At 43.7% G+C, this 13,509-nt stretch overlaps 1 protein-coding gene across 4 annotated transcripts in view; it reads left to right on the top strand.

Moving 5' to 3' along the window:
• Window positions 1–13,509, top strand: part of LOC111970430 (receptor-type tyrosine-protein phosphatase alpha) — a 57,642-nt gene that overhangs the window by 33,288 nt on the left and 10,845 nt on the right. The window contains exons 2-19 of one of the 4 annotated variants that reach the window (XM_023997155.2): window positions 476–527; window positions 839–884; window positions 1,176–1,266; window positions 1,482–1,904; window positions 2,054–2,074; window positions 5,413–5,497; window positions 6,456–6,529; window positions 7,140–7,276; window positions 7,698–7,788; window positions 8,605–8,681; window positions 9,097–9,133; window positions 9,295–9,392; window positions 9,740–9,859; window positions 10,194–10,360; window positions 10,527–10,662; window positions 11,778–11,924; window positions 12,275–12,368; window positions 12,500–12,576. In XM_023997155.2, coding sequence (XP_023852923.1) covers window positions 864–884; window positions 1,176–1,266; window positions 1,482–1,904; window positions 2,054–2,074; window positions 5,413–5,497; window positions 6,456–6,529; window positions 7,140–7,276; window positions 7,698–7,788; window positions 8,605–8,681; window positions 9,097–9,133; window positions 9,295–9,392; window positions 9,740–9,859; window positions 10,194–10,360; window positions 10,527–10,662; window positions 11,778–11,924; window positions 12,275–12,368; window positions 12,500–12,576 — 1,896 coding nt within the window. In that variant the 5' untranslated portion in view covers window positions 476–527; window positions 839–863. Of the gene's footprint in view, window positions 1–475; window positions 528–838; window positions 885–1,175; window positions 1,267–1,481; window positions 1,905–2,053; window positions 2,075–5,412; window positions 5,498–6,455; window positions 6,530–7,139; window positions 7,277–7,697; window positions 7,789–8,604; window positions 8,682–9,096; window positions 9,134–9,294; window positions 9,393–9,703; window positions 9,860–10,193; window positions 10,361–10,526; window positions 10,663–11,777; window positions 11,925–12,274; window positions 12,369–12,499; window positions 12,577–13,509 lie in introns of all 4 variants that reach the window. The other 3 variants (XM_023997154.2, XM_023997152.2, XM_070445765.1) reach the window with 3 other exon arrangements.

The raw sequence follows: 13,509 nt of genomic DNA, 5'->3' as shown, positions 1-13,509 counted from the left end.
TATTACGTGTTCCACCACCCATGTTATCTACATTATTACGTGTTCCACCACCCATGTTATCTACATTATTACGTGTTCCACCACCCATGTTATCTGCATTATTACGTGTTCCACCACCCATGTTATCTACATTATTACATGTCCATGTGGGCTGTACTATGTAGGTAAAACCTCTCGTTCTCTCAAACAGAGAATCAGTCAACATACAAGTTAAATCAGGAGAAATGACAGGGATTATCCAGTCGCAGTACATTTTAATGACCTAAAGCATGGTATTTCTACCTTTTTTTTTGATTTTGTGGCATAGAGAAAGTTAAGATATCAGACAGGGGAGGTGATATTAATAATACTCTTGAGTAAAAGAGAATGTTTTGGGATTTTCACCCTCCAGACATTATTTCCTAAAGGTCTTAATGATGAAATGCTTATGTATGTTATGTTGTGAATTTGAACATGAATTATGCCCCTATTTAAGATTACTCTGATGTTTTTCGTACGATGTACCCAATGATGACTGAACTTGCTCGGTAGGTCTATGTCCTCATTGTGGTTTTACATGCGTGTTTAATACGTCTTATTTACACACTTTATTCGAATATTTATGCATATTGTTATATTTGGTAGCACTTATTTGTTTTTCCTTCGCCTCCAACCCCTTTCGATGCGTGGAACGGATGTGGGTGGGGCTAGGTCTACATAAGGTTGCACATTTCTTTTTCAACTCAAAATGCTCTGACGAAGGCCCGTGAGGCCGATACGTAAGCTTATTAAAGATCAGTGGTACTATCAAGAGCAGTGTGCGGTTCTAACATTGTCTTCCTTTCTGTTTGGATCCAAGACCACACTGTGCGAATGAGTGATTGATGCCAACTTCGCTTCTTAAGGTAAGAGAACAACTCCTTGTTCCACTCAAATCATGATAATAAATCATGATAATAAATGCATTTAAGAAGTTTTATATTTACTTGTAAAAATATATATATAACCCCCCCAAAACAATTAAGTACCCACATTTAGTTAGATTATACTGTAAAAGTAATCACCCAGGATTAGGATTAGCCTCCAGTTACAACTACAACACATCTGGATTAATAATCCAATCATCTGTTTGCACTGTGAAAGGGTCATTTTGTGGATGTCATTAAGTAATCAGGCATGTGTTCCGATTCTCCCAGGGCAGTATGGGTGTGTCTCCCCTGCTCCTGTTGCTCAGTGTGGCCCTCAGGGTCTCCGTCTCGGACCAGGGACCACCTCTCACCCCCACAGGTAAGAAGGACCCACATGACATCACCTGAACAGCCGGATCCCACCGCTGACACCATTTGACATATTCAACGCTATTGTTTACTGCACTTCTCATGAAGCTGCAAATTGACTCAACAGAAATAGCCTAAATAAACTGAATATCTCTCTCTCTCACTCGCTCCTTTCTCTCTGTCTTTCTTCTCTCTCCTCTCTCACACCTTATCTTTCATCCCTAGGAGGTCCAGTCCCCACTTCCAAATCCAAGGACCCTCCCTCCACCACCCTCCCCAATGTTCCCTTGACAACAACCATCACCCCCCCTCCTCCCCCTCCAACAACCACAGCCCTGAAGGTTGCCACGACGACAATGACAACTACCACAACCGTGGATGGTGTCATATTGACTGCAGGCCCCAGTGGTGCCACCCCTGCGCCCGTCCCCCCTCCACCAACCCCTGGCCCAACCGAAGCCCCCCAAATCCATACAGGGGTGAACTCCACCCCGCAGCCACCCCCTGCTCCAACCACAATCAGTCAGGGAGGGGGTGGGGAGAATGGGACCTCTGTTCCAGAGACTCAGTCACCAGACACCGCCACCAACACAGACACAAAACCAACGGTGGAAGCCACGTCGGCCACTAGCGGGGCTACTGTTCCAGGTGTGTGTCTGTGTGTTAATTGTATGTTGGTTGCTAGTGGAGTGTGTGAGAGTGAAAGTTGAGAAGTTAAGTGCTGTTGGGAGGGGGGGGGGGGTTGGTGTATGTTTTTTTAGGTTTGATAGTAATGACTCTTGTTTTGTCCTCCTCAGGTGGTGGAGAAGAAGACACCGGTAAGACTGTTTGTGTGTGTGTGAGGTGTTGATGTCTCATTACAATGGCATGCCAAGCGGTCATACAACCGCGCTGACAATTTACGATAGCATAACAGATAAGTCATAAGCAGTCGTGGTAGCGATGTGCCAATAATTTAACTGGCCTGTCGAACACACGCAGTATTCAAGCCCTCCAGTATCTCTCCTCTGTCTGTGGTTTCTGTCCATCCTCTATGCCCATGGTATGAGACATTGAAATTAAATGGACCAAATTGTCCCTCTTCTCTACTCCTCATCAGTTTCAATTACCTTCCTAACAACGTGGTGCAGCACTATTCAATGTGTACATTGTCCCTCAGAGAACACTGAAAATTCCACAGAATAATGAAAAATGAACAACAATTAGCTGAAATAGCCAAGATGGCAGTTTGAACAACATGAAATCAAATGTGGCCCCTGTGTGGCTCAGTTGGTAAGAGTGGCTTAGTGCTAGCAATGCCAGGGTTTTGGGTTCGATTCCCACTGGGATCACTATCACTTACTGTTGATTTTATCCAACCTGCAAAACACCAGTCTCAACGTCAACAGTGAAGAGGCGACTCCGGGATGCTGGCCTTCTAGGCAGAATTGCAAAGAAAAAGCCATATCTGACTGGCCAAAAAAAAAAAAAAAGATTAAGATGGGCAAAATAACACAGACACTGGACAGAGGAACTCTGCCTAGAAGGCCAGCATCCTGGAGTCGCCTCTTCGCTGTTGACGTTGAGACTGCCAGTGAAGCTGCCAGTTGAGGACTTGTGAGGCATCTGTTTCTCAAACTAGACACTCTAATGTACTTGTCCTCTTGTTCAGTTGTGCACCGGGGCCTCCTACTCCTCTTTCTATTCTGGTTAGAGCCAGTTTGCGCTGTTATGTGAAGGGAGTAGTACACAGCGTTGTACGAGATCTTCCGTTTCTTGGCAATTTCTCACATGGAATAGCCTTAGTTTCTCAGAACAGGAATAGACTGATGAGTTTCAGAAGAAAGTTATTTATTCCAGCCATTTTGAGGCTGTAATTGAGCCCACAAATGCTGATGCTCCAGATACGAACTAGTCTAAAGACTAGTCAGCTGTGCTAACATAATTGCAAAAGGGTTTTCTAAATATATCAATTAGCCTTTTAAAATTATAAACTTGGATTAGCTAACACAGCGTGCCATTGGAACACAAGAGTGATGGTTGCTGATAATGGGCCTCTACGCCTATGTAGATATTCCATTAAAAATCTGCCGTTTCCAGCTGCAATAGTCATTTACAACATTAACAATGTCTACACTGTATTTCTGATCAATTTGATGTTATTTTAATGGACAAAAAATGTAAATGTTGGTTGTTTTTTGCTCTAGGACACCCACAGATCTCACATGACTTGTCTTTTGGTAGTGAATCTGTTATTCTATGCGTTTGTATGGGCTAATAGCAGTAAGGCCGAAAAATAATTTTCCTTTAAATTATTATTTAAAATAATGTATACTTCAAGCGGTCTTGAAATTCAAAATCAAATAGCTAAATGATCCTTGGTATAACCTTATTCATACAATTCCATATAGCTTAGTAGAACCCCCTTCCCCCTGGCTTAGACTCTTAATAGTTAATGACGTCTCTGTAACGACGATTAATGACGTCTCTATAACGGCGGTTAATGACGTCTCTATAACGACGATTAATGACGTCTCTATAACGACGGTTAATGACCGTCTCTGTAACGACGGTTAATGACGTCTCTATAACGACGATTAATGACGTCTCTATAACGACGGTTAATGACGTCTCTTATAACGACGGTTAATGACGTCTCTGTAACGACGGTTAATGACGTCTCTATAACGACGATTAATGACGTCTCTGTAACGACGGTTAATGACGTCTCTATAACGACGATTAATGAACCATGACGTCTCTATAACGACGATTAATGACGTCTCTGTAACGACGGTTAATGACGTCTCTATAACGACGATTAATGACGTCTCTGTAACGACGGTTAATGACGTCTCTGTATAACGGCGGTTAATGACGTCTCTGTAACGACGGTTAATTGACGTCTCTGTAACGACGGTTAATGACGTCTCTGTAACGACGGTTAATGACGTCTCTGTAACGACGGTTAATGACGTCTCTATAACGACGGTTAATGACGTCTCTGACGTCTCTGTAACGACGGTTAATGACGTCTCTATAACGACGGTTAATGACGTCTCCTGTAACGACGGTTAATGACGTCTCTTAACGACGGTTAATGACGTCTCTGTAACGACGGTTAATGACGTCTCTGTAACGACGGTTAATGACGTCTCTGTAACGACGGTTAATGACGTCTCTGTAAAGACGGTTAATGACGTCTCTGTAACGACGGTTAATGACGTCTCTGTAACGACGGTTAATTGACGTTCTCTTATAACGACGGTTAATGACGTCTCTGTAACGACGGTTAATGACGTCTCTGTAACGACGGTTAATGACGTCTCTGTAACGACGGTTAATCTCATGTCACTATGATGAATATGTTACGTAAGACATAACGAAGCTGTCCAGATTAACTGTCACCATGATGTCCTTAGTTAGGAGCTCCTGTAATCAGTGTAGAAGTCACAAACAAAGCAGCCAGAGTTGCATATAGCCTGTCTAACATGTTTACCATTAACCAAATTAAATATAATTGTTTTTCTTTTCAAATACTTAATTTGTGCACTTGATCAAGCTTGCTTAGCGCAAAGTGCCAACCCAAACCCAATTTGTCACTCCAGACAGGCTCAATCAAATGTCAAATACAGTTTGAACCCAAGTCTGATGCGTACTGAGAGCATATGTTAAACTGGGTTTCAGTGCCTGACACCAGCCTCCTGTTTTGTAGCCTATCATGTGAAAGATTGACTCTGCCTGCCAATTAAATAGTGTTGTATCTACACTCTCAAGGACAGTGTCCACGTGTACGCTCAGCACGGTTATTTTTCTTTGAGAGCAAATCAAATATTACCACACCAGGCACTTCCACCACCATCTTGCTTTTGTAGGTACTGGGAATTAAAGAAGTTGCCTTGCCAAAGGGAATCCCAGTGCTGACATGAAAATGTAGGCTAGTGAACCGGCAACCAGGGGGTTTCTGGTGCCCCGCCGCCACCTACTACCGTTGTGCCCTTGTGCGAGGCAAAGTGCTCCAGGGGCGCTGCTCTGAGGCTGACCCTGTGCTGCTCCCAGCCTGTCGTGTGTTTGTGTGTTGAGTCTTGTAATGTGACCAACATAAGACAAGTAGTCATTGTACAATGGATAGATACACTTTTAAAATATGTTGTGAATTATCTCTCTCCTGTCTCAGATGACACGCCCATCATTGCGGTGATGGTGGCTCTGTCGTTCCTGCTCGTCATTGTCTTCATCATCATCATCCTCTACATGCTCAGGTCAGTCATACTCACTCCGGTATAAACCACCCACACCGCTAACCCTGACCCACACCGCTAACCCTGACCCACACCGCTAACCCTGACCCACACCGCTAACTCTGACCCACACTGCTCACCTGGTTCCGGTTCATTAGGGCACACGGTAACCAAACAATTTTCAACAAAGTGAAAATTGTATGAGTTCAGCCAGTACCTTGGCTGAGTTCAGCTAGTACCTGTCCTTTTCAAAAGTTGTCTCCCTGCTGAACACAACCATGGGGTGGGTTCCCTGAAAGCTTTGTGGCTAAAATAACAGCCATGCCCCACAGCAGTGAGAGAGTCAGAATGGTAAAATCTTACGTTTGACAACCCATCTTCTTCGCTTGAAGCGAGCAAAGTTCTCAAAATTAAGCCTTTTGCTGTTCTGCCAGGGGCCTGGGTCTATACTCTACGTCAGGGTGAAAATAGTGCCACATTAGCTACGAAGCTTTAGGGGGACTCGCCCCTGGGTCGTGTTCATGAGGCACCAAAGAGAAAAAACAGACTGACACCGGGAGAGCTCCCTGAACTTGTCCAATAAAAATGCTTGTTTTGTCCAAAAAGAAACACATACTATGTTTTGCTATGGTGCGCCATAATGAATACATCCCTGGTTTTCTGCCTGACAGAAGTGTCTTCAGCCTCATTTCAGGCTGGCATATTTAAACTGAAAAGAAGAAAAGTGTGTAGAGCTATACAGTATTGAGACATGAGACCCACGTAAAACGCTAACTGTCTTGTACACACAAACCTACTCACACYATTCATTACAGTTTTTCGAAAGGGCAGAGCAGGAAATGGCTTGCTTGTCACCTTTCATACACTCACACCCTATTGAGGACAGTATTGATGAACTAAGTGTTACAGAAGTTACCATGGCAATGGCAGTGTGTGTCATTCCGGATATATCTATTCATGCATGTCGTGTGATTGACAGGTTTAAGAAGTACAAGCAGGCCGGCAGCCATTCTAACTCCTTCAGGCTGACCAACGGTAGATCAGATGATACAGGTAAAATCACTGTAGTTGTGTGAACACACATTTTGCCTGTGGTAGTACACTTACAGGGACTTGTAATCTATATCATAGCCAACTTTCTGCATTGTTTTCTGTTTGGATAAGATCACATTGGTTTTGTAGTCATTTACTGGTTCTCGGCCTATGCTGTTGTTCCATATGATGACTTGTGGTTCAGTAGCAGTGTTGGATTGGTTTACAGCGCCCCCTTGTGGGCTTTTGTGACAGAACAGACAGTCAGTTTGGAGACATTGCGTGTGCAGATTGGAATGTAATGTTTAGGACATGTAATATATATAGTATATTTTTCTACAGTGTATTGATTTAGTTTATAATCATTGGTTGGTGAATGTGTCACTATCTGGCTCTTACAACAGGTTTTTGTTATTGTATTTTACTGTAGAAATTATTGAAATACTATGTATAGTGTATATAATTAATTGTATTTGTATAATTTATTGTTGGCAGTGTCACAACAAGGGTTTATGTCTCTCTTTCTGTCTCTGTCTATCTCCTGTGGAACTCTATCTCGACCCATCTTTCTCCTCCCATTCCTTCCCTCCTCTCTTTCCTCTCCCTCTTCCCTCCCTTCCTGCTCTCGCAGAGCTCCAGAGTGTGCCACTATTGGCCCGTTCACCCAGCACCAACAGGAAGTACCCTCCCCTTGTTGTCGACAAGCTGGAGGAGGAGATGAATCGTCGCATGGCTGACGACAACAAGCTCTTCCGGGAGGAGTTCAACGTATGAAGTCCTTATGCACGCACATACACATATATATATATATAGATATAGATATAGATATAGATATATATATATATATATATTCTCACGCGTACACACACATTTACATTTATACACACACATTTTAGTCATCTATGGGCCACATCAGGACAATGGGCAGATCGTACTTGCAACTAGAACCCTTTATGTTTGTGATTCTAGCTACCGACTCAGATTGGAGAGGTACTACCTTACACAGAGCCTATAGCTGTGTTTCAATACTTCCTAATTCCCTTTCCCGTTCTTCCCTTATTTGCTTTATTTTCGTGTCCAGCAGGGCTGGTTTTGGGAATAAGAATATCACCCATAGAAACACGCATCACTGGGCATTCAGCTAATATCACTGTTACCTGTCTGTGTGTCTAATGCGCTCTGTGTCCAGGCGCTGCCGGTGTGTCCCATTCAGGCGTCGTGCGACGCGGCCTCTAAAGAGGAGAACAAGGACAAAAACCGATACGTCAACATCCTGCCATGTGAGTTCCCGACATGGCGCTAAAGCCTGATTCAACCTTTGGGAACGTACTGTGCTGGCTTGTATGTTTCCTTTCCAGCACTGTTCAAGCATCTATGGCGGATGTGTAACCGCGCCAGTATAGCTTGGATCGGTTCGGCCCAATAGTCTGAATCGGGCACTAGTCTGTCATACTGCTCTTCCTGGAACAGACTTTAAATGAGCTACATGTAATATTTTAGCCATAATTCTTTTTTTTAAGGACACTGCTTAATAACGCCTAACATCTCATAGTGGCTTCTTACCATTTGCAAAGACGTAATACTTTCAGAAGAAAGTTATTTGTTTCTGTCCATTTTGAGCCTGTAATCGAACCCACAAATGCTGATACTCCAGATACTCAACTAGTCTAAAGAAGGCCAGTTTTATTGCTTCTTTAATCAGAACCACAGTTTTCAGCTGTGCTAACATAATTGCAAAAGGTTTTTCTAATGATCAATTAGCCTTTGAAAATAATAAACTTGGATTAGCTAACACAACGTGCCATTGGAACACAGGTGTGATGGTTGCTGATAATGGGCTTCTGTACGCCTATGTAGATATTCCATTAAAAATCTGCTGTTTCCAGCTACAATAGTCCTTTACAACATTAGCAATGTCTACACTGTATTTCTGATCAATTTGATGTTATRTTAATGAACAAAACATTTGCTTTTCTTTAAAAAAACAAGGACATTTCTAAGTGACCCCAAACTTTTGAACGGTAGTATAAATGTTACATGTAGCTCCTTTAAAACAGGCTGGCCATTCAGCTAATRAAGGTTCTGTTGTGTTTCAGATGATCACTCCAGGGTGCATTTGTCATCACTAGAGGGAGTTCCAGACTCCGACTTCATCAACGCATCCTTCATCAACGTAAGTGATGCCACAAGCCATTGGCATCAATGACAGGCTCTGATTTTTTTTATTTAGCTACTCCTTGGCCAGGTCTCCCTTGTAAAAGAGGTCTTTTGACCTTAATTGAACTTCCTGGTTAAATAAATAAATAAAAGGTTGCCTTAGAATAGTKTTTTTCATCACTCTCGCTCTCCCTTCCTCTCTCTCCTATGTTCTTTCTTTTTTTACAAAATGAAAATAATATTTCATTTGTAGAACGAAAGTCCCACGCTAAATGCYCATGAAGTAGAAACAACATCAATACATCAAAAAGTAGAGTAACATCGATGATACAGCAGAACATTGCCTAACATTACAGACACGGTCATTAAACCTATTCAGCAATCAAACACACACTCACTCTCTTCCTCTTCTGCCTTCCTCTTGTTCACAGGGGTACCAAGAGAAGAACAAGTTCATTGCAGCTCAAGGTAAAGAGGCTACTCTAGCCACTGGGATAGGCTAATGTGGTGAATGCCATGTTAATATGACATCATATTTCATTGCCTGTGCAAACATACAGGAACGTATTAAATCAATGATGATAATAAACAGTGGATTATAATATATCTTCTGTCTCCCTCTRTCTCAGGGCCAAAGGAGGAGACGGTGAACGACTTCTGGAGAATGATCTGGGAACAGAACACAGCCACCATCGTCATGGTGACCAACCTGAAGGAAAGAAAAGAGGTAGAGGAGAAGGAGGGAAGAGCGGGGGAGGGGGAGGGGTGACAACAGGTGTGTTCAGAAAGGTGGAAGGTTCAGAATTTTGCAGATAAAGTTCATTAAAACAATTGACACAACTGCCTACTCAACATGAAATGCATTTAAAATATGTTCTTCACAGTACAAAATCTATTGGAACTGTTGTGTAATGTTCCACCCTTCTGAACAGACCTTGCTATATGWCGATGATTGGGTATGTTCAGCATGTCAAATTTGCAATGTGAAAAGGCATATGAATGTACGACTATGAGTGTTTGTTTCTTTTCATTTGAAAGAAATCCATACAGCGGCAATCTCTCTGTGTGTCTCAGTGTAAGTGTGCCCAGTACTGGCCWGACCAGGGCTGCTGGACCTACGGCAACATCCGGGTCTCTGTGGAGGACATGATGGTGCTGGTGGATTACACCATCCGCAAGTTCTGCATCCAACAGGTACCCTGCTCTTCCCTTTTCCTCTCTCCTTCTCCTGTCTTCTCTGGACTTGTCTTCTCACCTCTTTCTCCTCCCTTTTTCTTGTCTTGTTTTCTCCTCTCACCACACCATCTATCAAACCCATGTGATATGGATGTACACCAAGCAGGTACACTGTATGCAAAGCTCATGTGAAAATGGAAAAACAAAAAATGATTTGAAGATAACATTAGTCTTGAATAATACTCCAAAACAGTTAAACGAATGGTGTCTCTGTCTCTACATCTACACCCTTCCTTCTCTACTTCTCACTCTCTCTCGCTCTCTTTCTCTCGGCCTCTCTCTCTCTCTCTAGGTGGGGGATGTGGGGGGTAAGAAGCCTCAGCGGCTGGTGACCCAGTTCCACTTCACCAGCTGGCCAGACTTTGGCGTCCCCTTCACGCCCATCGGCATGCTCAAGTTCCTCAAGAAGGTCAAGACCTGCAACCCCCAGTACGCCGGCCCCATCGTGGTCCACTGCAGGTGAGTGTGTTATTGGTGTAGGTGGTTCTGTGACGCCTAGATGCCAAGCTAATGCCTAGGCTTAAGCTTGGTGGGCTAACACGCCCTAGGTTCAGTCACATACCACATACTATCTTTATGTGCGTGCTCTTTTCTGCCTGTCTGTCTCTCCCTCTGTCTGTGTCAGTGCGGGGGTGGGGAGGACCGGTACCTTCATAGTGATAGATGCCATGTTGGACATGATGAACACCGAGAGAAAGGTGGACGTCTTTGGCTTTGTCACACGTATCAGAGCCCAGCGCTGCCAAATGGTCCAGACAGACGTAAGTTGAACTGACCGCAACAAGCACTAACCACACCATTACCCTGACCCAAACCAGTACTCATTGTTACCCTGACCCAAACCAGTACTCATTGTTACCCTGACCCAAACCAGTACTCATTATTACCCTGACCCAAACCAGTACTCACATTGTTATCTGACGCCAAACCAGTACTCATTGTTAACCCTGACCCAAACCAGTACTCATTGTTACCTGCCCTGACCAACCAGTACTCATGTACCTCTGACCAAACCAGTACTCATTGATTACCCTGACCCAAACCAGTACTCATTGTTACCCTGACGCAAACCAGTACTCATTGTTACCCTGACCCAAACCAGTACTCATTGTTACCCTGACCCAAACCAGTACTCATTGTTACCCTGACCCAAACCAGACTCATTATACCCTGACCCAAACCAGTACTCATTATTACCCTGACCAAACCAGTACTCATTTTACCCTGACCCAAACCAGTACTCCATTATTACCCTGACCCAAACCAGTACTCATTTTCCTGACCCAAACCAGTACTCATTATTCCTGACCCAAACAGTACTCATTATTACCCTGTAACCCAAACCAGTACTCATTATTACCTGACCCAAACCACTACTCATTAGTACCCTTGACCCAAGCTCTACTCATATACCTGACCAACACAAAACCAAAAGTACTCAGACTGCAAAAAAAATCGCATAACATTATAAACCTGACTAACACAAGACCACAACAAGATCACATAACATTATTACCTGACCTGACGAAGACCACATTCCTTGACCTGAAATAGGTCACACACTCATATCAATACTATATGAACATGTTTCCATTCAAATCTCAATACTGGCAGTGTTCAGGGTATGTGTTATTTCCCGTTTATGTTGTGTTGTCATCTGACTCCTCTTCTGGCTGTATGATATGAGCATGACAGTGCACTAAAAGTTTAGCGATTTCTCTTTCACCACTCTGTAAACCCCCTTCCCCCCTCTTTCTCTCTCATCCCCCTCTCTCTCCCCCTCTCCTTTTCCCCCCCCTCTCTCTTCTCCACCCTCTCTTTCCCCACTCTCTCTCTCTTTCCTCCCCTCTCTCCATTCCCGATCCCTCTCCACCAGATGCAATACGTGTTCATCTTCCAGGCCATGCTGGAGCACTACCTGTATGGGGACACCGAGCTGGAGGTGACCTCCCTGGAGTCCCACCTGYCCAAGCTCTACGCCCCCTCCGCCGCCGGCTGTGGGGGCATGGAAGCGGAGTTCAAGGTGATTTAGTTTGCCTGGTACAATGGAACTAATGGAATAGTCCCAAAAGTACAAAGCTTAAGCAAGCTCACTTCAGCTACGCTTAAATGTTTGACAGCCTATCTGTTTGACTCTGGATCATATTTATTTGGCACCAAGCGGAAGAAATTGATACATTGAAATTGAAACAGGGAGYGACTACCTGAAAATGCTTGTTTWTGTTTTCCTTGCAACATGTTTTGCTTTGGTGTGAACCAATGAATATGAAGCCATTGAAGTAGCACTGTGAGAGCTAAATTGTTAGTTTTTTTTTAGATGTGTTTTTTCCCTGAGTGTGAGAGCCAAGCCAGTGGTTTTGTCTCCCCACACAGAAGCTGACTTCCATCAAGATCCAGAACGACAAGATGAGAACAGGCAACCTGCCAGCTAACATGAAGAAGAACCGAGTTCTCCAGATCATCCCATGTGAGTCACGGCTCCAAACCTCCCTGAGCTAATCCCTAGGCTTTAGCTCCACAGATTAATGCAGTCTGGTATTCAAACCTAGTCGGTCACATAMCTCCATGTAATGTAACCTGTTTGTTGGTGTCTCGTAGATGAGTTCAACAGAGTGATCATCCCAGTCAAGAGAGGGGAGGAGAACACGGACTATGTCAACGCCTCCTTCATTGACGTGAGTAGACGAAACAACTGTGAAACCGACACCAGATTATGGCTCACTTCACCTGTGTTATGAGTGTTTTTAAAATGAGACAAATTAACAAAACGTTAGCACAGATACAAGTTCGTCTTCACATAAATGGTGAAAAGATGGTCCCGTGTGACTCAGTTGGTACAGCGTGGCGCTTGCAATGCCAGGGTTGTGGGTTTGATTCCCATGCGGGACCAGTACGAAGATGTATGCACTCACGTTGCTCTGGATAAGAGCATCTGCTCAATGACTCAAATGTGAATGTAAGGAGATGCCTATCAGGAGATATGATAGTGATGATACAGTAGAGACCTTTGGGAAGGGTAGACCCCTAGTGTACAAAAACATCAACACAGGAGATGAGTCTAATACGGGCAGAAATGGATCCTACAGTGGTTGTTGTGTGTATGTCTAAGCTGGGGCGTGTGTGCCTATGTACAGTACCAGTCAAAAGTTTGGACACACCTACTTATTCAAGGGTTTTTCTTCATTTTACTATTTTCTACATTGTAGAATAATAGTGAAGATATCATAACTATGAAATAACACGTGGAATCAGGTAGTGACCAAAAACGTGTTTAGCGTTTTTAATGTTAATGCGGGTGTAGAGAAATGCTTGGCATTCTATCAACCAGTGTCACCTAGAATGCTTTCCCAACAGTCTTGAAGGACTTCCCACATATGCTGAGCACTTGTTGGCTGCTTTTCCTTCACTCTGCAGTCCAACTCATCCCAAACCATCTCAATTGGGTTGATGTCGGGTGGTTGTGGCGGCCAGGTCATCTGATGCAGCACACCATCACTCTCCTTCTTGGTCAAATAGCCCTTACACAGCCTGGAGGTGTGTTTCGGGTCATTGTCCTGTTGAAAAGCAAATGATAGTCCCACTAAGCGCAAACCAGATGGGATGGCGTA

This window comes from Salvelinus sp. IW2-2015, linkage group LG11 (genome assembly GCF_002910315.2).
Source record: "Salvelinus sp. IW2-2015 linkage group LG11, ASM291031v2, whole genome shotgun sequence".
NCBI classification, from domain to species: Eukaryota; Metazoa; Chordata; class Actinopteri; order Salmoniformes; family Salmonidae; genus Salvelinus; species Salvelinus sp. IW2-2015.
This window is presented reverse-complemented; position numbering and strand designations above follow the sequence as displayed.